Below are 24,533 nucleotides of genomic sequence, written 5' to 3'. Positions count from 1 at the left end.
TTACTGTATGTGAAATATACGTCATTGATGATGCCTATGGATACCTATATAATCTGTAATAATGGCAAAAATCATATAATCACATATGTGACATGAACATGATCATGACTTCATATACTGTACATAATGCCCTTTAAAAAAAATAGCAAGTTTTAATGGCCATTTCAGGAGCTTGAAGTGTATCAGTACCATGGTGGAATCCAATAAGTGTGCTTCAGCACATATAATACTGTGACTAGGTGGTTTCAAACTACCACATTTACCAGTTGGACAATCTGACATAGATAAAACACAAACCAACATCATAAATGTCACACAGTGTCCTCCAATAGGCTACTTTACACTGAATCAATACTGGGATGCACAACACTAAAAGGAACAATGGCACATTCTTATTGGTGGATCACAGTTAGACCTCTGACCTTATGACATAGTCACGTGACCTACTGGAAGCACAGCGTTAGGGTAAATCATTCAGTGTGATTTGCAAGAAAAAACAAAGCACACAGCAGCGTTTTGGTTGGTTCAAAGACAGAATCATTACAAATTTTCTCCGCTTGTCCTGTTCAAAGATAACAAAAAAAAAAAAACACAGATGTTCAGATGGCAACTATACCGGCTCAAACAAACAAATCGAATCACTTTTCACAAAGAAACAATTGAAAAAAAAAAGAAGCATTCAAATATTTTATAAAACAGATATGGCAGTGCAAACATGAGAAGCAGGCTAACTTTTTGGTTGATCTGCGATTCCCCTTTCTCTTTTTCTGTAAAAATTACTCAAATCGAATTTTGGCATTGACAGTGTGCATTGCCTTTCTTGGCCGGAGACCCCTTAAGAGAGGTCAACTCATCTAAATGAACTCTGTATTGATTTAATTGTATGAAAAAAGTAAAAATGGGCCATGGAAATGGACTATTCAGCACCCTTAAATCACACCACACTAAATGGTGACCTGAATATTGTTTTTTCCTTAATAGCAATGATTAAGAAAGGAGAAAACAAACCCCTAAGAAAACCCGAACCCTTTGAGTAATAAACGTGACAGTCTGGGTACATTCTTTGAGGAAATACTGTTGATGTTTAATGTGCAGATTAGACTGAGAGTGGCAGGGTTCATTGAAAATAAAGAAATAGTTATATACTAATGCACTGAAACAACTGACAGTTAGTTGTGTCACTTCTGGACAGTACTAAATCAAATATTTGCCTCTTTTCTAATGGTGGCAAGTCAAATCAAACTTAAATGGGGAAAGAAACTCCTCAGGTAACTGATATTTTTAAACAAACATAAAAGGGAATTTCTTTTCAGATGATTAGGGATACAAAAGAAAAAGACATAGGAAATCAGTACTATAGCTGTTGAGTTTTACATATGAAACCAAATATTAACAAACAGTTACAATACAATAATTATAATAGTAATCAAATGTAGGTAACAATAATCTTAGGCTTGCAAAAGGCTGCTACAAAATGAGCATACAGTCCTGCCTGGGCTGTTCCTCTCGAGTCTGGGATTGCCTGCACTGGAGCCGCTGAGATAAGGAGCTATCAGCCATGGGTCATTCTGAGGTCACCATGGAAATCCTAATTTCCCAAGAGCACAGAGGAGGGATCTGGAATGAAATTTGCAAGAGGTTAATTGCTACTCGATATCTATGTCAGTTGCAGGATTATTATACTAGTGGAACGAATTTGAAAATGATCTCTGAGATGATTAATCAGTAGCACTGAAGCCCCTGTTGTTGGGTTTAGAAAATACAAAAAAAGACACAAAAGGAAAGTGAAGAATCTCACTGCATGAGCCACTCACCATGATAGTGGTTCCTTACGTGGCTCCTCCTCTTCCTGTGCAGCCAATCGTCTGAGCTGACTTTCTTCATCTAGATTAGAAAGACACACCCCGGCATCACAAATAAATGTAGTCCAAAGCAGGACTGTACAATTAACTGAATTCACAATATGGCCTCATTAAATTATTAAATTAAAGACAGACAGACAGACAGACAGACAGACAAATAGACAGGTAGATAGATAGATAGATAGATAGATAGATAGATAGATAGATAGATAGATAGATAGATAGACAGACAGACATATAGATACAGATTTATTTCAAAGTTGTGCCAGTGGCCTTGTCTTTTCATTCACCAAAGATCCTCTGACTCCAACTGGTTCTCTCTCGTCAAGACCACATCAGCAAAGATCAACTGGAGCCTCAACAAATTGCACCAGGACACTTTTATTCAAAAGGGCAATCCCAGAAAAATGCAAGTATCAAACTTATTCTAATTATTTGATACATTACCTATCCCTATTCCCTACCCCTTTTAAAGAAGGATGTGTTAGACTAGAAATGGTTTGCTCTAAGCTGTTGATCTGCTGAATTTCAAACAATGCTATAACTTCTCGCTTTCCTGTATTCTGCTTCAGCTCTCTTTCCATTGCTAAACTGTATTAATGTATGAGGTTAATTTATTGTGGTATTAATTCTGCTACATCAAGTTAATCCTATCAACTGATCCAAATATTTATAATTAATTATAACGAGTTGTATTCATATTTCCCTTGAGCTAATTTGCTACATAAAAAAAGCAACAATTTGAACAAAAGAATTAGATTTTTTTTTCAAAGACTACAACATGTGCATAAGCAATGCTTCTATTACTTGTCTCTACAGTACTACTTTCGCCTGTTTTGATCTGGAGATTCTGTACTATTTCAAAAGATGGGTAATAGCGCCTTCTACTGTATAACAGTGAAAATATAGATTCATAGCTTGGATGGTCTCTCGCTCGCTTTCCCTCTTTCCCGTGCACACGCGTTACGTGGTTTGGAGCACAATCTCTGTCTAGCGTGCGCGCTCGCTCTAGATTACAGGAGATTTTAACTAATTTGCGGCATAACTAGTCGATCACGAGTGGCTCAACGGGGAGATATATAGATAAACTCATCTTCCAGGCATTTGACCGACCAGGTTGACACTTCAGCGTGAGAAATCGGGGGTGTGGCGTGTGAGCGTGTGAAACCAATCAAATGCGTGTGTCTCACGGCCAATGCGTGAGAGTTGGCAGCTCTGTAGATTGCCAGAAAATTCTGTCAATGGCGGGAAGAGTAAATCAGACATTAAGAAAAATTGGCTTGGAAAATTGGAGAGACAGTCTTACCACATGGGTTTCCTTCCACATCGTCTAGGAGGTTGGCAGTGGAGTTGGCTGTGCCCAATCTGAGAGCAGTCAAAGTAAACAGTCGACACTAAATTTACTCAACTAAACTGAACCAAAGTTACTTTGCCAAGAACCATAAATAGCATTTGTTGGGGAAGTCGATGAACACAAAACAGGGGAGCCACTGAGTTCAACATTAAAAACACAGCATCATAACTCAGTCTATATCTCTAAACATATTCCTCTAGTTTCCTAATTTTTGAGGAATTTCATATTCTCTATTTCAAGCTTGCTCTAAAAGTATTCTGATTTCACATAGTACTTTCTTATTTACACTCCTACTGTTTGATTTAAGCTAAAGTGGTTCTGGCGCATTTTGAAGGATACGAATGATGCCGTAGCAACGTTCTTCTTTTAGACTTCCTCCGCTTCGTCTTGTCTGAGAACCCTCTGGCAATTTCAAACAGCTTCTTCCTGGTTGCTGCAGATGAGAATGCAGAAATGTTACAATTCAACAGAAATGTTAATGTCCAACAAGTAAAATCTTTAATAAACAATTATTTTCAGGTGAACTGGGGTGTTTTAGGTAAGACCCTTACATTTCCCCATGTGCTTTAGCTTGTCTCTGAACAGAGCATCATCTGAGACTGCTGTGCAGGCCTCTACAGATCCGGAAGCATAGTGGTCACCTGTGTTTCAGGAAAAAAAAGTAAAGCATCTTGATGTCTACAACAAAAATGTTGCAAAATGGGTTACATTTTTCATTTGACACTTTCTACCCTTTAATATGAATAACTGTAATAGTGGTGCTTTTACTATTGAGAATTTAGGGGTTTTGAAAAGGGAAAATGTGAAATTGAAGTTTGTTTCTGCAGTTTGAAACAGCTTGCAAAAGCGAACTTCGAAGCGAAAAGTTCGCTCTGGCTGGTAAACACCTTAAACTACCATTAGTCGTCCCATTACATAATAGGTAGGTGTGGTCTGTGGCTCTGACGACTTCTGTGTGGAAATCTTCTTTGGTTAATTTCTTCTGTTCAGTCCGTCAAGGTCAGACGTCCGCGAGTAAAAACATGAGAGAGCCAACTAGTGAACTTTATGCTTATACACAAGTCAAGTCAAGTCACCTTTTAACAGTATGGATTGTTTCAAAGCAGCTTTACAGTTATAATAGAAATTACTGTAACAGATTGTTTAGGCTTTACAACAGCATGAGGATAAAGTTATTGTCCAGCTAAATTTAGTTTTGATTCACTTCCATTGCGAAGATCATAAGTTATTAACTTAGGGTCCGCTAACACGACACCGTTCTAACAGAAAAACTCTTAACGCACTCCGGCCGGCCATCCGCACAAAACAGTGCCTGGTGTCTCGAGAACGCACTCCCTGAAATAGGTTCAAGGGTGCAAACGATTATCCATTATCTCTGCGCAAACCTCAAAAATGCAAACCCGCCAAAACGCAGACGGCACGCACAGGCGCCTCACGTGTTCAGTCCAAAGGTATGCGCGCAGGTGTGTAGTCCTTCACAAATCAACCCTCACACAGACACAGCGTGATGTACATGCTCACACACGCAAAAATGCACAACCACAGTTCAGGTGAATGATATCTACCTGTGGAGTTCTCCATGCTAGCTGATGAATGACTGGATTTGGATTTCTTTGACTCGTATTTTAATCGATCTAAAACATAGAAGGCAGGTGTTATGGAAGTCTTTGACATTCTGCATTCAACAAGGATATGAAGTCATCCAACGAGGACCGCTCATAGGGTCAAGGTAAATCAAACAATCTGTGTGGAAAAGCACAAAATGTGTATGACTAAGCATAACAAAATCTTGCTGTGAGGAATAGACACTGCTAATGGCCTTGGAGAAAAACCAAAACCATCAACGTTCACAGCCTGTGCTGAGTAAATTTGCATAAGAATTCACTCTTTAGGATTTGTGTAGGTGGAACTGTGAAAGGAAGGGAAGTGGATTATGTCAGAAACTGCTCATTGTCCCATTTAGCGTGTGGGCGGGTGTCTTCCTACCTCTTTCCAACGCAACGAGGAACTCTCGGTTCCTCTGCAGCTCTTTCATGAACTCCTCGTTCTGCAGGAAGAGAGCGATACGCTCATCCTCCAAATATTGCTTCAGTTTGCGTTCCTGCTCTGAAGCTCCACCTGTTCCTGTGGCGGCCGCCACAGTTGGGTCCTTCTGGGGTACTGAGGAGGAGGAGGAGGAGGAAGAGGGCATGGAGATGCTACTCTGAGAGCCCTGGAGAATATTGAAGGGTACGGAATATGTAAGAAAATCAGACTCGCTTTCATTAAAATCTAAAAGAACGGGTAAACTTTAAAACAGGGTTGTTTTAGTGCAGTTCTCTGTAGTAAAATGTTGTAGATAAACAGATTCTGAAAACATCTAAAAAGAATAGTCTACTAGGTTAAAATTTTAATATCAGTTTAAGAAAAAATTCCAGTTCTCCATCTCACAGTTTCATCAAACATATAAAAATATTTGGTAAATTTTTTATTTAAGTGTCCTTGTTGTTACGTGTGTGTTAAATGTAGTTACTATCGTAATAACTTTAAATTATGCAGAATTACATGCAACCCACTAACCATAAAACAAACCCTAATCCTAACCCTATAGTACGTACATGTAGTATTTAGTTACACTGTAACAAGGATACCTTCAAATAAAGTGTAACCAAATATACACACACATACACACGCACATTTAAATAATTTTATATTAATAATGATATCAACCTCAAATCCTAAGAAAAATGGTTTTGCATATAGTAAATTAAGCCTATTGTTCAACTATATTCACATTTCTTGCATCGTTTCAATTATTATCATAAGCACATTTTCCACGAAAATTTGCATTACCATATTTCAGATTTTTATTAGTCTTATTACATAATAAAATTCATTTTATATACGTTTTGATGAAGAAATTCTTTATAAATTAAATAACACTTTTTGTATGGTAATGTCAGTGAGAATTGTTAAAGGGAGGAAAATATGCTTAAAAACAGGCTGTTTTGTTATTCCTATATTTCTGTTTATTTTTAGATGAAATATGACCCAGACGTGTTGAGAGAAGATTCACTAAAAACTACTAAAAACACACACTGTTTAAGTGAGAACTTTAATAACATGAGAATGTCATGCTGTCATAGTGAATATCAAATACATTGCTTTATGTTTGAACATTCATCATATGCAGGACAACTGTATATGTACAATGGATCAAGGACACCATTATAGTTGGTCTAGCCATTCAGAGAGCATGATATGGCAATAAGAGCTTAAAAGCAACTACACAATGGCCTCCCTGCGGCACTTCTGCATTGCATTATCATGTTTTAATGACCAAACCTCTGCACCTCTAAAGATGTTTCTGAACTATTAATGTTTTTTTAATATAGTTGAATAGCAAAAGAGCTGAAGGAAAATCAAAAGGCCAAGTTTTTTGTGCATCAAGCCCAGAGGGCACTTGAAAAAAAAAAAAACTGCTTGGAATCAGAGTTTGTGCTAGATAACTGAGATAACTGCTTTAATCCTTAAACAAAAAGGAAAAGTGTTAAAGGCAGTGTGATACTCTAGTTTAGTCTACGATACATTACCGTTCAAAAGTTTAAGGTAAGTAAGATTTTTTTAAAATGTTTTTCAATGTCTCTAACTAAAGGGCCATTCACACCAAGAAGGATAACTATAACAATAAATATATTAGCATCCACACCAGCGGACGATATCGTTCTGTTTATTTTAAATGTGCACAGCAGTTTTGACATCTGCTGCTTTAAATGCTCGTGCTCTTTAAAGCAGGATGGATTCTGATTGGTTGTCAATGTTTTTAACGTTAATCAGCTGGAAAAAACCTTCAGAAAATTATTCCAATGATATAATTGATCTGTGCCGTTATCATTATAGTTGCGGTGTGGACTCTGCTTTTCTGTTATATTTAGAATGATTATTAGGGCGATATCTTTATTGTTATCGTTATAGTCCTTAGTGTTGATAAAAAAAAACAGTAGTATTATTACAATTAAAAATAACTATTTTCTATTATTTAAAATCCGATTATTCCATTTTATTATAATATTCTAATTTATTCATGTGACGCAAAGCTGATTTTTCAGCATCTCCTCGTCAGTGTCACAAGATCCCTCAGAAATCATTCCAATATTCTGATTTGATGCAAAAGAAACATATCTTATTATTATGAATGTTGAAAACAGTTGTGCTGCTTAATATTTTTGTGGAAAATATTTTTTCCAGGATTCTCTTATGAATATAAAGTTAAAAAGAGCAGCACTTATTTTGAAATATAATTATTTTGTAACATTATGTGTTTATGGTCACTTTCGATCAATTTAACGCATCCTTGCTGAATAAAATACATTTCTTATTGACCCCAAACTTTGAAATATTATTGCATCACATGACAATTGCTCACCTGTATACTGTCCAATTGTTGGGGCAGAATTCGCAGGAAGTCATCAGGCAGATTGCCAAGTAACGGTGGGTTCCAGTTTTTGTAACCTTGGACTTGCCTGTGTCCAGGGGGAGGCTGGGCCTCGAATCTGAAAGATAACAGAGCCCGATGACACTTGTTTCAATACTCACAATGCTCACATCAGACTATTCAATTATAGCTCCTGCAATGTGTCTGACCCATTAAACATTTGTGAATTAATGAGAATTACATCTGTGGAGAAATGGAATTACATGCATCTCGGCTATTAAACCACAAACAAAAGGCTCAACAGGAATTGCACTATGGTTTATGAACACCAGGGGGCATCAATTTAGAGAACCGTGACTAAAATGAACAAGGACCTGTGATGACCCCATTTCCAAGACTTTTCATGATGTTTCAGTAATTCTTTGAAAATTGCTCTCAAAAATGTTTATAACCTGGGTGGAGGAACAGGAGGAGCATCAGGGTATTTCCTGTCATATATGTGCATGTCATATGTTGGTGGTGAGTAGACAGGGGGCGGCTCTTCATCTGAGCTGTCTGGCTCGAGGGTCCGCTCAAGAATCTGATAAAAGCACAAGAGAAAACAAATGCAATTAGCAGCAACAAGAAACTTTTATTGAGAAAAAATGAATGATTTTTCTAATGCACAGAATCATTCATTTATTTAGTATTGGTCAGCTATTAATTTAAAACGAGTAATGGTAGAAGGAATGTCAAAAAATGTGGATGCTTAGATACCAAGTTGGTAATTAAATAAAACTCGAAAAGTCTTTGCTTGAACAATACAAGACATTGTTTTAATTAAATTTGTTAATATTTAAATTAAATTTAAAAATAAAAAAATAATGTAAAAATTTGAAATTTTGGTATTGTGATAATCAAATAAAAATACAAATAAAAAATATGAAACATTTTCTAATTAATCAATGTGCTGTACTGGATATGCAGTTTGTATGAAAATCACAGCAAACAGAATATTAATTACTGCGCATGTAGACACTGCTCAGTGCTCACACATTCAACTGTTGATGCTAAAATAAAAATAAAAATAAATAAAAAAGTAGTGTTTTTATTTAAAAGCTCCAAGCCATTTTTTTATTTAATTGGATAATATTTCAATTTAATTTAATATCAAATTAAAAATGTTATTAAATGCAGGCTATATAGTAGACTGATATTGGTGTGACTAGTGAAAGTGAAAGTGACCTAATTCTTTTTTTTTTTTTGCATCTCAGGTCAATGTTTGCTGTGATTTTCATACAAACAGCCTGTGCAGTAAAGCACATGCACATACTGTTCCAACACATCCCCATAAACAGAAGATTATAAATAATGCAAGAGAAAAAATACACCAGTGGGGAATGTTCTTAAAAGCATCTACACACAGAATCGTGGCAGAATGTATAAACAAAATGCACTGCAGTTTATGTTTCACTTAGGATCGCATCGAAGTCTAATGGCAGAGCATCTCCACTGGGCCATGAAGCAGATGGAGAAACAGACAGATACACCGTAATGTGTCTCAGATCCGTCTCCAGGCCCAGTCCTGACACAGTTTCTTATCAGAGAAGTCAGGTGTAAGAGGACTGTGGGTAAGAAACGTATTGATTATTACACCCCGCTTAAAATAAGGTGTGAAGAATGCAACAAAAATGTAGTTTGCTACTGATTCAGCTTTTATAAAAATTTCACTTTTCAGGGGCCAGCGTGAAAGACACTTGGGAAATTGTCACTGTTAGACCTACCTGAAAATCTAAAAGCACTGTTTATTTTAAATGCATCTATTTGTGCTATTGTTAATTTATTTATTTGTTCTTATTTTATTACTGACTGTTTACTTGTCTTTAATAATGTTTGGAATGTACATTAGTTAGGCAAGTCGTTTTTTAAATTAGAAATATTAAAATTAGAATCGAGAATTGTTAAATTTCACTGGTATCTAACATTTTGGAGCCATAACTGTATTTATTACAAGGTTACATGAGACAATGAAAATAAATAGTTATTTTTTGTTGTGGTGCAGGGCACGTCCAAATTTAAACCACTGGCCTGACCAGGCGTTGAGCACTGCTTTTGTCTTCCTCTGAAGAAATGCAATCATATGGGGAATATAGTATACTTAAAAAAAGACAATGACCTCTGGTGGGATGCTGTCATCTGAATCCGAACTGTCATCTGAGCCTTGCCCGTCGATGCTCATCTGCAGGAGCTGGTCGATGGTGGCATCCACAGCCCCATTGTTGGAGCGCAGGACGCACTCAATCACCTCATAGTCCATGCTTGGGAACATGGTTTTAAAGTCCTCCATGGCCTGGTTGAACTCAAGCCGTCGAACTTGCCGGTTGGGCTTGGAGTTGTTGAGCTCGCCTGCAGCCGAGCCTCCGCCACCCCTAGAACCTCCATTACTGCTGCTACGTCGGAAAAGGCTGGTCATCCTACAGGATCCCCGTTTCCTTACCTGACCAACGATGCCGCCCACTTCAGCCCGATGTCCCCCACAAAAGTTCTAGGTCCGTCTCACGTGTTTTTTTGGGGTTTCTGGAACTATTCAAGTTCACTTTTTCATCATACCGAAAACAATCTAGTCCGCTGGAGTGAGAGAAATCCTTTCTTTCTCTTCTTCTGCTTATTAAGCTGCATCCAACACGACAGTATGGAGTCCCTGGCACGAAGGAAGTAGATGATCTGGTCTTGAGCGTTCTAGCTTTGTGTCCGACTGTGTGATCTCCCCATTAGTTCGGCTCAAACTAAAAAACAAATACAGAGACATGGAGTTAACAAGACAGGGTTTGAAACGAAACAGTTCATTATAAAAACCTTTGACTGCCAAACATCAACCAGTTAATGGTCTGAAATTCATGCTTCTCATTGGCTCGCTCTGGAGACTAACCGCCCTGTATTTAGTCCACACACGTTGCTACAAAGCCATCTATCCCTAAAAGACGGATATAATGACATCCGCAGATATAATGACACTGGCAGAAATAAGCAGACGAAAGAGAAGTAAAAAAAAAAAAAACAAAGCTAGTGAGTAGAGCCGAATAAATAAATAAATAAACGGGTGAGAAACCAGGGGCTAGATGACAGGAAGGGTATCCACTACATATGGAAACTATTACACTAAATTCACGATTAAGAAACATTTTTGAACATTTGGAATCTGAACATTCACGCCAATAGTTCAGATTTGTACTTACCAACATTTTCACTGGCCCCACCACAAATGTATTTTATTTTATATAACTTTATTTTATTATTATTACTATTATTAAAAATAATAAAAGTTATTTTTATTTGCAATAATAGCTGGAAATAAATGCAAATCCAAGATGGCTATAAATTCATAAGCACATGTACAATTTTGTTCAAAAGTTTGGGTTTGTAAGACTTTAATATTTTTGAAGGTCTCTTATACAAACCAAAGCTGCATTGATTTGATTCAAAATACAGGAAAAACAGTAATATTGTGAAATGTTATTACAATTTAAAATGAACCATTTTTTGTTTGAATATATTTTAAAACGTCATTAATTCCCATGATGCAAAGCTGAATTTTCAGCATCATTACTCCAGTCTTCAGTGGCACATGATCCTTCAGAAATCATTCTAAAAGGATGATTTGCTGCTCAAGAAACATTTATTATTATTAATGTTGAAAATAGTTGTGCTGTTTAATATTTTTGAGGGAATTATACTCACTTTTTTCAGGATTTTATGATGAACAGAACAGCATTTATTTGAAATGTACAATGTAAAAGTATTTACTGGCACTTTTGATCAAATTAATGCATCCCTGGTGAATAAAAAGTACTAATTTATTCAAAATTCTAAAAAAAAAATAAAATAAAAATCTTACTAACCCCAAACTTTTGAATGGTAGTATGCTGGAATACAGTCTTGCAGTTTCAGTGCAAAACATTATTTATGTTAGCCAGCTAGATACTGTAACTTTATTTGCAAATCTGCTATATAAATATATATATTTTATATACTTAAAAGTTAAAAATACATAAAAATATATCTTTAAATACATTATTAAATGTATCAATTTATAAGTGTCTGTTGTATTTGTAATAAATTGTAATAAATTTAAAGTTATAATAAATATTGTTTATTTTCAGGTTTAAATAAACCTATTTTCAGTGTGTTCTCTTTAGGACCTACACCAATCAGTACTAGTGACAAACAGCAAAATCTATTATTGCCAAGCTCAAAACATAATTGTAGAAGACGTAAGTGCATTCCTTTACCTTCAGACTACTAAAAGCAAATCCTGACCACTCTCAGGCCCCAGTCCTCTCGACATCTAGTTGTCCAAACCACCTGCTTTCTGTTAAAATGCGAAACAAACAAGAATGCTAAAAATGCACGAGTCTGCAGAGCATGGCTACAACTTTGCTGTGATGTTCTGGGATCTCATATGCCTTGCCCCATTTCCACACTCCTCTCAGTGCAGGGCAGAGAAATCCCTGCTTCATTGAAACAATACACACAGCCGAGCCCGAGCCAAGCCCACATGGCACTGCCAGGACCCAGCACCCCTCACCAGCCTCTCGTTGGCATGGAGACATTTTGTGATGTAAACAGGATGCTTCGCCGTACACCGACATGAAAGCGTATGCATGCCTGCAGGGATGCCGTCAAGAGAGCGGGGAGCACGGTTTAGTGATGAGGAAAAATTCCTCTCGTGGCCAGTTTCAGTGGCTTGAGGATTGTGTTTTGAGTGAAAAGGTATTGTTATAGTTCACTACTGAACTCAGCCCCTGTTTTGCATCTACTTACTCATTCGGCTTAGACGCTGCGATGCCTTGACGACGCACAACAAGAAAGGTCACAGAAACAAGAGTGCTTTTCTAAGAGTATGACCTACTTGGCTAGTAGTAATGGCAACTTTGAAAAATAAGCAGAGAAGAACTGCGACTTCTGGAAAATCCTCAGCCTAGGATAATTATTTAACAGTTTACTAGTGCTTTCAAGGCAGTGCTGTATTGAAATTCCCCAAACATGCTTACATGCAAACAATGCTACATGAGCAACAAATAAGCACATTAGAATGATTTCTGAAGGATCATGTGACACTGAAAACTGGAGTAAAACTACATTTAAATATATATAAATAAAACATTTACTTGTAATAATATTTCACAATATTACTGCTGTTTCACTGCATTAAAAAAATTAAAATAAATGCTGCCTGGGTGAGCATAAGAAAAAAATTAGGAATGCATGCACCGATATGAACATTTTGGCCGATACCGAGCATTTTTTAGATTTGGAAGCCGATAACAGATATATTGGCTGATAAATCTAAAACCAAATTTTTATATCACTTTTGAGAACCTGGTTACAAAAATAAAAGTCTCACCATTTAAAGCCATGGCCCAAGCACACGATTATTAAGTTCTCATTATAATTGTATGTATGACTGAACTGTATTTTCCTTTTTTGAAGTGATGCCAATTATATTTCAAGCAATTCAAAATCATCATGGTGAACAGTGCGCATCTGAAGTGTCTCAGCTGAAGGAAATAATACATTATTTATCGACTTTAATATATCGGCCAATTTTTCTTATCAGGCCGATAACAATAACGTTAAAAATGAACATATATCGGCCGATATCGATATGGTGGCCAATATATCCTGCATCCCTGAAAAAAAATCTTACTGACCCCAAACTTGTGAACTGTTTATATATTTAGCTATAAATAACAGATAGTTTTCACTGCAATTAGGAACATTTAACAGTATTAATAATACTAATAAAAATACACTTTTAGTTAAATTTCATGGTCATAAAACACAGCTTGGTTACTGGGCCTGTAAATAGATCCTCCTCAAAACCAATACTATATTTAGGTTGTCTTTTGGAATATTTCAGTATGGAATTCTTTCTGCATTATTTCAACTCCCATCAGGGATCCTTAGAGACAGGAAATTGGGAACAGGATACTCCATAACAAAGCCTTTAGAAGTACCAGAAACTTGTAGAATGGTTAGTGCAAAGAGCCTATTCTTAAGTAAAATGAATGTTAACAAATCAGAAGTGCCAAAGATTTAGTAAAATACTGTTCACAATGCAGGGCTGTAAATCTATGGAGCTTGATGCAAATAATGTACAAAGCTGTAGTCAATATAGATGAGCTTATTATCAGCTGAAATTCCAAACATCTTACTTTCCACTAACCCTTCCTGCTTGAGACTCTCACTTCCTGTTGTGAAGTACCCGTCTGACCCATCACTAACACCCGATATCAAAGAGCTTTGAACTGAAGGTGAACACAGCCTGGATGACTTGCAGTGCACATATGCGTGCGCTCAGAGTTGGCACGGACTGCACAGAGCCAAGGCCATGCATTCCACTGAGCTATTTTTTACATGACTATGATCTGCATCCGAGAACCTTCTATATTTACTAATGGGAGCCAGAGCTCGATTTTGCTCCTCCAGAAAACCTCACTGTCTCCACTGCCAATGTCATGACAAAGAAATTCAGAGCGGATGTAAGCCAGTCATGCTAAATGCTTCATAACTCTGTTCTGTTACCTGCTCGCTTAGGAATTGTGTCTAGTGGGATATTTTACAAACAAGCAAAGGTTATGGAACTTTGGGCAGTTTGTCTTTTTACTAACTAGGCAATAAATAACTAAAAAAAAAGTTAACATTCTAAAGTCCTTTGACCACAATCCACTTCACTACATGCTTTACAGCCTTGATGTCGCTTAACGAAAAATGTTCGTTCAGACACACACTAAATAAACTCTTTGCTGCTGTCAATTAGATTCAATGTTTAAACAAATAACAGAAATAAAATAAAAACAGTGAACATGAGAATATTACCACAGTTGAAAATTTTTCAGCGACGATTCAAATAAATCATGAAATAAGTGTTTCTGATTCAATTAAATAAACAGTTCAAAAGAACCGATTCAAGGAAATAAGTTAAACTTCACAATATTGGCATCTTTGTTACTAAGATTTAAATCAAAGATGGTTAAAATATCTCAACATATAGCATCATATTCGCAAGAAAAAAAGATACAAGCCTTAAAAACATGTAAGAGATTTAAAAATCTACACAATACACATAATGCTACTTAATTTAGTATCTGCAGCAATATATTATTGAATATTGAAAAATTCGATAAAACACCCAGCACCTTGTTATAATCTGATAGATCAATGGAACTGGATCTGAAAAGAAATCTAGTACAGATGCCCATGACACAGAATAATAAAACAACTGCCAACCACAGCAGTCATGAACTCTTGAACCAAGGATTTAGCAAACTCATCCAGGTTAGTCAATAACTCACATGGTGCACAGACGGTTTCCAGATCCAACACATGATGTGAATTATGGGAAAAGAAACACAGCATATCCTGTCTGCAGTCCAGTGGACATCCAGATGCTGCGTTGCTTTAAAAACTCCATTTAGAAAAGCCTGAACGCTTTGAGGATACATGGATGTGAGATGTCCACTTTCACATGCATTATTTAACTCTGTTCAGTCTTATCGTTTAGACAGAGATGGATTAAAGTGGGTAGATCTTGATGGGGGACACGAAACGAAAGCGTGTTCAATACTTAACACCAAACTATGCTTGCTAACAGAAAGCATGCTTGTAGTTAAGAGGCATCATAATTGGCAGACCTGCAGTTTAAGTGTATTTTTGAGTGTAGAAATTCTGTGGACAGAATCTGCACAATTCAGAGGAATGGATTTACACATAGTATAGACATCTAGGCTAAGATATAAGAGCAACAAGAAGAAAGATTTCAGAAATAAGTGTACTTAATACATAATTTGTCTCATTATAATGCCAATTTGACAGAAAAGCAAAGATTTTCAGTTGAGATGCAAATAAAAATGATAAATATACTGATATCAAAAACAGTAAAAAAAAAGATAAAAAAAAAGGGAACAATCATGCATGCCCTTACTGCAATGGTTAAATGTAACTATTGTTTCTATGAACCTTTTTGTGCCATTTGTTATAAAAACTATTTGGAAACTGCTAAATGAATTACAAATGAATTCCTACTGGTAGCTGAAAATCATCAAATTATCTATCAATCGCACAGAAATCGATTTCAGCAACGTTCCCAACTCTCATTGTGCGAGTAAATCACATGCGATGTAAAGCCCAAAGCTCACAATTTGTGTGCTCACACTATACAGTCTGATCATCGAGCTGCGACTTGTAGGCTCACACTATATCAGCTATCAATATCAAGAGAATATAGCATTTCCAATGTATGTATTAAAGTATTATTATTTTTATTATTAAATTGATATTACAATTAATTTCCCCCGCATATTTTCATTGACAGCGGTTCACATTTCCCATGATAATAAAATAAACTAAATTTTAAATAAAGTAAGAGTTAAAAGTGAAACAAGTAGCTAAATTAATGATCAAGTAAATTAATGAAAGAGGTGCCGGTGTAGCCTATATGTAATATGGTTTATCCATTTTGCAACATGAACGGGAGGTAAGCAACAGTTTGCTAAATTGCAGCTAGTTTGATAACTACAGAACTTAAAGATCTCACTCTTCGTTTTCTTTCTTGCTGCATTAAAGATGAAATGGTTTAACTTCTGTTTTCGCACAGGCACAGTGAGAGTACACTGCACGAACAACTCATGACAAATGATGCACGACAAAGCTGAAAATCGTCCAGACACAAAAGTCGCACGAGTCAGAATTCAGCTCAAAATCGTACGAAATTACAGTGTATGCCCAGCCTTATGCTGTCTCACATGATCTGTTGAGGCAAACCCACATTGAGGGATTTATTCGGTAAATGTGTTTCCATCGTAGTTTATGCGCATGTCTTCTTAGCGGATAAAAAAAAATGTATCCACCTCAATAGAGTGCATACATTTTTTTGTGCGCATCTTGGCATTTCCATCCAGTATTTTTTATGCAAAATCCCAAAATTCGCATAAAACTAAGTGATTGGAAACATTGCTAATGAAAAATCAAGGAAACATAAACACATTTTGGGTGTTGACCCACATAAGTGCACCATCGCCCTTCTACAGTGACTCCAGCCGTCCTGATTGTGGACACCAAATTGGTTGCACTCAGCTTGTTTTGACAGCCGATAAAGGCCAATTAAAGCCTGCAGGTTGTGTTTTCACAGGCCTTGTCTATAGTGCGTTTTTCCGAAATAGGTTTCACTTTGCAATAATAACGGTAAATCTGACAGACCTCCAAATGCTGTGAGGCTGAAGGACTTCAAAGGAATTATTGGCAGGCGAGCTTTCATGTAATGATTCCTCAAGTGTGTGCTGTGATCAATATTTAACAAAGCAATAACGTCAAAGTGCCTTAATATAAGAGTTTGAGTAAGAGCAGTTTAAACCTGCTCAAAAAATGCTGAAGACCCAAACGCCATCTTAGCAGACACTGTTAAACCACCGCACCATTTTTCAGATTGGAAACTATCACAGTACAAGCTAAAAAAGATAACAGAAACAAACCAGGGGGAAAAAAAGAAGTGAGAGAAACTCTTTCACCAAGAGCGAAGAGAGGAAGGGAAGAAACACAGGCTTGTTGACAGAAGATCTTTTCCGAGCAGTGCGTGCCATGATCAAAAGAATGCTAAATCTGGATGCTCAAATATCAGGGCGTTACGTTCCTTCGACACAGCCTGGCTTCAAACTGTCAAACACAGATTAAAGACAACCGTTGCTCTGTCGGGTGCGAAATCAATCTGGCATAAACAGACAAAAATTAAGTTAACAAATAGACAATGACAATATTAGGTCTGGTGATTTTATTCTGAATCAAAAAAGGCAAATGTAGCAGTCAGAGGCAAAAATATGGTTGTTCAGCAAACAGATGAACAGAAAGGACCCAAGGGGGGAGACACTGGAAAGCCTCCACGAGTTGAGTGAGCCAGTCAGCTCCAACACCTTGGCAAGAGCAAAACTAATTGCAAAACAGACCTTAGACAAGAGGCACAATCAATTACGCCGTCTGCGATGTCTGGCAGCTTCTGCTCATATGTGTTTCTGAATGAAGGACGTGTGAAGTCTGCAAAAGTAGAATAATTAAAGGTTGAAAGGGAGTAACTCACTGTAATGGGATGTGCATCTATGCATCACTGACTGGATAGATGCCACAAAGCCATTCATTGGCAAAATCACTTGAATAGAGACACAAACCAGTTCGGTTTGATTCATTACTGTTTTCGCGTTCATTCTGGAAGCAAACTCGAAAAGGCTTGTGTGTAAAGTTTATATCCGCAGTATTTTTGTGGAAAAGCACTTTTATTTGTGTCTCTAGGTCAGATGAATGAGCAGAAATCACTCAGTCAGGCAGGCACTGAACCAAATAGCACAAGGGCTTGACAATCCCCTCCTGCTCTCCTTTCTTCCTCCTTTTCTCTGACCTGGTTCCAAAGCCATCGCCAACATGAGGGAACTGAAACAGGAAGGAGGAAAGAAAAAGGCTGACTTGACTATGACACCCCCAGCATGTCTCCTGTCACACTGCTGGAGGATCTTCTTCAGAGTGTCTCACTTAAAGAATAACTTTAATAATACGAAAGTACTTTACTAATAATTGAATAGGTGTACAAACATGTTCTTTTTTAGTAGCCAACAAATCCAAATATGCTTGTTACATAACAAGTCAGGGATTGTCCATACATCTTTATGATCTTATTCAAATGCATTCTTATTTTCTTTATGTCATATTGATCTTGTTGCCACAAACTCTTGGCCAAAACTTAAAATGGCATTAACATTAACCGCCCGAGTGCATCTGTTGAGGCTCGCGCCATAAACCCATTAAAGATGATCTTAACAGACCTTTTTTTGGGCCATCTGCCACATAAAGAACAAAGGTCTGCCATTGTCCCCTGGGAGCCCAACACACAAAACATTGCTAAAGACAGTGTCTGAAAGCACATTAGCACCTTTTAGCCAAACTTCACTATCCACTCAAAATACATAAAGATGCATCAAAAGTGACAGCAAAAACATTATTAGACATTTGCTTAAAGGATTTCTATTTCAAATAAATGCTGTTCTGTTGAACTTTCTATCAATTAAAGTATCCTGAAAAAAAGTATCACCGTTTCCCCAAAATATATTAAGCAGAACAACTGTTTTTAACATTGATATGTAAATGTTAAAGTGTTAAAGAAATGTTTCTTGTGCAGCAAATCAGCATAATGATTTCTGAAGGATTATGTAACACTGAAGACTGGAGTAATGATGCTGAAAATTCAGTTTAGCTAACACTGGAATAAATAACATTTTAATATTTTAATCATATTTTAAAATATTATTGTTTTTACAGATTTTTTTTAAATTCAATAAATGCAGCCTTATGAGACTTCTTTTAAAAACATAACATTTTTTTACAAGAACAATTCTCTTCTTAATTAAAGAATTAGAAAAAAAAATCTTACAAATCCCAGGCTTTTCAAACTAACGAAAATGTATCATGTAAAGGATAATCCACAGCTAGTGCATTAAACAATTTTATTGCACAACATAGAGGTAAAGGCAGACAGACACAAATCCATTCAAATTTCAAATCGTTTAATGCACAGCTAGCCGTGGATTATTATGTTTATACCATGGTCATTTGCCAGCATTGACAAGTTGTTACTGATGTTTGCAGCGCAACATATGACCGGAAGGGTAAAAATGACGGTTATTTTCGTCAGTTACGGCTCATTAGATCTAGCACTCTGCCCGCTTTGAATCAGACACAGAGATAAAGTAGTGCGTAAGATATTAAATGTATTTAAATGAATTAATTATAGTATAGATAATGAATATAATGAGTATATAATGAATTAATTATCGAGAGAGAGATATTTGTGTGAATTACCTGCATCTGCGTGCAGCATCTCTCTATATTAACAACGAAGCTGTGAGTTTAATTACTTCAAAACCAGTGATGTTACCACCTTGTTGCTGAGAAAAAGAATGTAGCGATTCAGTAGTAAAGCTATTTTATTAATAAAAGTCACAGGGCAGCATTGATAAGTTTCTGTGCTCCTGAATGATCTCCCAGTGACGTATTTGTGTGTCTGCTTCAATGAAAACAGTGCATTAATATAGAACGGAACTGCCTTGAAACTACCTGTGCATTAAACGTTTTTATTGCACCTTCCAGCCAATCAGAATCAAGTATTCAGACAGACCATGGTATAAATGAAAACAAATGTGTAAAAAGTGTGTGACACATTGTTATATGCAAAAGGCACAAAGTTAGCCTTATTTATGTATTTTTGTTTTATGAACACTGACAAAGGCAGATTTGCAAAACATTTGTATTGGTTTTTAATCTCCTTTTTTGTTTGTTGCATTTTTTGACTATAGATACACAGGTCTTGGCACTTAATTTGCTGGACGTGAGTGCTTTGATTAAATATGATTGAACACTGAAAATAAAGATAACTTGCAGCTCAGGAAGTGAATCAGATGTTGCAACATTCGTCAGACTGATTCAAACTGGTGGTAACTCGTCTTTTAAAATAGTTTAATATAATAATTGGCACATAGGCCTAAGAGTAATTTGTTTGGTAATCAGACTGCATTGGTCACGCTGTATGGTTTTGCTTTTGATTTCCAATGCTGCCTGAATCCAAGAGAACACAAACATAGACAAGAATTTTTTTAATGTACCTCATCAGCTTTAATAACTACAAACCAATAGCCTTGAAATATTAAAATGCTTATTTATTAATATTTGTATGTACAGTTTATCAAAACTAATCTGTTTATGATAATTGTTTGTATTATGACTCCTATTATTAAAAAAGAGGCGTGGGAGTTTGTTGTCCTAGGGTCATTTATTAAAATAACGGAGGCTTAAACACATTAGACAGTGATGTGCTATTTTTGGGACTAAACACATTTAGGAATAAATCTCTCTGAATATGTCCCAAAGCAATACTGGCTGCTCTGCCTCCACTTAATTCACAAAAGTCTGACCAAATTCTCTGACTGCAAATATTCAAATGCTCACAAAAAAACTCATTAATAATCAAACAAGCTTTTTAATGCATGTAGGCAATATGAGTGAGCGCTGACATTGCCAATAAGGAGGGGATCTGAAAGGGCCAACCTACATCCAGTTCATCACCCCTAAGGTCCTGGTGGATCAAGCGACATTCTTAAGAGCTTTCAATGGGATAATGCCATACAAAATGGGCTGTGTGTAAGTGGACACGATGAGTCCATCAACCACTACAACATCTTCAAGAAGGGCAAAAAACAGGGCCAGTGGCCATATGCAAATCAAGAGTCTCTTGAAAGGAAGAGGAGTGGACACAGCTGTCTGACAGACAGACCTTCAACCCCTCTTTCATCATTTATAACACTGCGAGTACCAGGAATATGGCTGCTGCCAGACATCTAGGGGCCCTATTTTAACGATCTAAGCGCATGGTCTAAAGCGCACGGCGCAAGTGCACTTAGGGCGTGTCCGAATACACTTTTGCTAGTTTAACGACGGGAAAAATGGTCGGCTTGCCCGGCACATGGTCTAAGAGGGTTGTCCCTATTCTCTTAATTAGTAATGTGTGATTTTTGGGCGTAACGTGCAAAAAAACAATCAGAGTCATCTCCCATTTCCTTTAAAAGCCAGTTGTGCTCGCGCCATGGTGGATTTGCTATTTACATGTCATAATTTGCAAGCAGAAAGACTGAACACGTCTCCAGAGAGGAAACAGATCTGCTCGTGTGCGAGGTTAAAGCGCGCAAACAGACCATCTACAGGACAAGGCGGATTCCACCATATCTTTATGTACACAATAATAATATTTTACATCGTAATCCTTTTATTTTTTATATTTGGCATGTTTGTGTGCTGCTGCACAGTGTGTGCACACGCCTATAGGCTCATATTACTAATGCGCCCTTTAAATTAAAAAAAACATACTGGGCTATTTGACTTTAGACAAGATTAGATCAGGTTGCCTCAAAATAGCAACGCGCCTGAACACGCCTCGTTTTCAGACCAGCACGCCCATGGGCGAACAGATGGGCGCAAATGCATTTGCTATTTAAACAACGTGGCTCAGGACGTGAAAATGATGGCTGAAACTAGCAAAAAACACTTGCCTGGCACCGCATTGCGCCGGGTGTATGATAGCGCCCTAGATCTTTGAACTCAGCAATGTGCTTAACAAGCCAAACAAAGGTCTCTTAAAATGTGATGGTCGAGTTTTCTTATAAGGATTGCATCCATGAAAAAGCACTAAGTATACTTCAGAAAATAACAAAGAAAGGTTTTGCTAGATTGGTTGATTAAAAAGCAAATACCAACTGTGCAAAAACTAAATACAAATATTAACTTTAACTTCTAACACTACATGAAGTTAAGCAGTGGTTATACAGTGAACTGATTTGTCAGATCTGAAATCTAAGGAAAAACTAAAGGCCTCAAACAAAATGGTTATTTTGTGGTTGGAACAGCATGTCAGCCAAGAAAGCACAAGAGACATCTAGTCTCAGTTTTTTTTAACCAAGCACTAATAAATAAGCTAAAACTGCTTCCTTTGTGTAAAGTTGTAAGGAAGCTGTTAAAAGTGTAATGAGTAAAAACATGCTATAATCTCCTGTTGCCTTCACTGAGCCTCTGTGTCTATGCTGGTTTATACACTTAAAAGAAAACAGACATATGACACCCAAATATGCAATTTGAAGCTGGCAATTATGCCCAGGCCACCAGATTTCCGTAAATCGGTTCTTTCTAAAGCCCAATTTATACTTAAAAAAAAAAAAAAAGTATTAATTTCAATTTCAGAAAAGGGTACAAATCACACATAAGTAATCAAAATATACATAACAATATACAAAAATACAACACATAAAAAGAATACAATACAATTTTGCCAGGGGAAGCTTACGGACCATTACAAAGAGAAAGAAGACCATATGTTGACAGTTTTAATTGCCTTTTTGTTGTTGGAACCAGAAATCAGAATAATATAATGTGCAACTTCGTGGAGAAACAGTACAAAATTAGGGTTTCTAGCGCTAAATTTGGACTTATGAATGTGAAATTTTGCCAAAAGAATTAATAAATTTATAATGAAGTACCTCTTATCTTTAGTTTGACTTTCATAAAAGCAAAACACAACATTCTTCCATAATAAGGCAAAGTCTTTATAAATATGGTCAATTATGAATCTGCTGAAATTTTGCCCAATTTATACTTCTGCGTCGAACTCACGTCAGGCTGCTCAGGCAGCTACGTCAGGCTGTGTGTGCGTACACTTCGGCGTACCCTTGCTCGTTTAATGAACTGGTTCAAAAAACGATTCAGGAGTTCATTATAATGTGACGAGCTACATCATGCTTATACCATTTTCAAGGAATATTGTTTTTTTTTATTATTAACAATCGATTTTTATTTTGTATTATAAATAAATTATTGTTTCATATATTAATAACAGCATTTATTGTAACGGAATGTGTCCGTGTTCAGTTCGATTCAGCCATGTTTCAGGAAATCAAAAAAATCTAAATATATTTAAAAATATAATGGGTGCGTTTACATTAAACACTGAGATAAAATTACTTAGCTAATGAACCATTTTAATTGTTATAATAACATTATATGAGACAGAGTTGGTTTTCACATTTTAATCCGACACATTAAGCAAACAAAAAAAACTTTTTTTGGGGGGGGGGGGGGGGGGGGGGGGTTCATAAATTGGTTAAACAGGAATCGGACATGTCCCAGAGGAGTCGATGACTCAATAACAACTCGAACCGATTCCATTCGATTAACGTTGAGAGTTTTGCAAACAGGTTTAACCGATTCACTGAAAAGATCCGATTCAAAATAATGATTCGTTCACGACTTGGACATCGCTATCGAACGTACCAATGCAGACCAACAAATTCCATTCGAACTCTATGATGTGTATGATTACAAACAGACTGTTTAGGCAGAAGCTTTTAAAACACAGCCAATCAGATTGATGGCAGAAGGACAGCGTTGTTCAGATCCAAGATGTGGACTTCTCTGACTTTAATTTTTAACACGCATACAGCAAATCCCCCCTTCACATATAAATAAACACATACTATTGAAGTGTAAATAAGACGTGAGGCCGCAGCAGTTCGCAACACTCATCAGCAACAACAGCAACCAAACAGCCATACTCTAAACAAAGACGTGTAAAACAACCATAAAACATAGACATGGCGATTTTATCTGCGTAGTAACTACATACCTGTTATATAACGCTAACATAGTGTGAAATTCGCAGAGTAGAATGTTGACGCAAGCTAGTGTAAAAAACAAAGCTACTTACTCTTGGTGAACAGAAGCAGACTGCCCCAGTGCACGTTCACAATCCGTCCCGTTTTCCGCTTTTATCATAAATATAAACACTATTTGCTCATTTTCGCTGGATTTATAAGACTATTCACATCGGCATGCATCATCTCCATCGACACTGATTCGGTACCGGTCGGCGTGTTCATGCCTCAGCGCCTGAAATCCCACAGAAAGGGAACTAGCAGTGTGTTGTTGTATGGGGGTGAATCAAAGAGATGGGAAAAAATCTGTCACAGCCAGAATCAGTGTGGCGTGTGGGGGAACAAAGAGCCACACGGCCGCCTAGTGGAAAGAGAGCGGAATTACACCCACTGAGCACAAATGTAAAAAAACAAACACATCAAGACTGCTTGGACATGTTTGAAAGAATTAGCATGAATATAATTATGTATCTCTAAAGAAGAATATGAATAAAGCAGGAATAACTAAGTTTACATTAAAAGTAATACAATGAAGTCCACATATTTTGTAATGTTTTAATTACCTGTACTTACACGTGTTACATGCATACCTGTTTGAAAAATTAATAAAATATATTTTGTAAATGTCATAAAAA

At 36.7% G+C, this 24,533-nt stretch overlaps 1 protein-coding gene across 2 annotated transcripts; it reads right to left on the bottom strand.

Moving 5' to 3' along the window:
- Positions 1–24,196, bottom strand: cuedc1b (CUE domain containing 1b). Of its 2 annotated transcripts, none has more exons than XM_056271985.1 (11): positions 23,952–24,196; positions 9,786–10,395; positions 8,083–8,210; positions 7,622–7,748; positions 5,203–5,428; positions 4,782–4,850; positions 3,768–3,857; positions 3,556–3,649; positions 3,169–3,227; positions 1,815–1,884; positions 1–1,617 (listed from the first exon to the last, which is right to left on the bottom strand). In XM_056271985.1, coding segments are annotated over exons 2-11 (1,161 nt in total). In that variant the 5' UTR covers positions 10,083–10,395; positions 23,952–24,196; the 3' UTR covers positions 1–1,616. The 2 variants fall into 2 exon arrangements, with proteins under 2 accessions (XP_056127960.1, XP_056127961.1); XM_056271986.1 differs by lacking the exon at positions 23,952–24,196 and adding an exon at positions 11,899–12,080.
- Positions 24,197–24,533: the final 337 nt, after the last annotated feature.

The sequence above is a fragment of the Rhinichthys klamathensis genome, unplaced genomic scaffold (genome assembly GCF_029890125.1).
Source record: "Rhinichthys klamathensis goyatoka isolate OS25496 unplaced genomic scaffold, OSU_Roscu_1.1 h1tg000329l_1, whole genome shotgun sequence".
NCBI lineage: Eukaryota > Metazoa > Chordata > Actinopteri > Cypriniformes > Leuciscidae > Rhinichthys > Rhinichthys klamathensis.
This window is presented reverse-complemented; position numbering and strand designations above follow the sequence as displayed.

What these genes read in the sequence shown, in the direction of transcription:
- cuedc1b (XM_056271985.1), bottom strand. Translation starts at nt 10,082, where the DNA reads ATGACCAGCCTTTTCCGACGTAGCAGCAGTAATGGAGGTTCTAGGGGT. An exon ending in ACGTTGCTACGGCATCATTC is followed by an intron (nt 3,228 to 3,555) that starts GTATCCTTCAAA and finishes GACTGCTCTCAG; the next exon opens with ATTGGGCACAGCCAACTCCA. An exon ending in TGTGGAAGGAAACCCATGTG is followed by an intron (nt 1,885 to 3,168) that starts GTAAGACTGTCT and finishes TTTCTAATCTAG; the next exon opens with ATGAAGAAAGTCAGCTCAGA.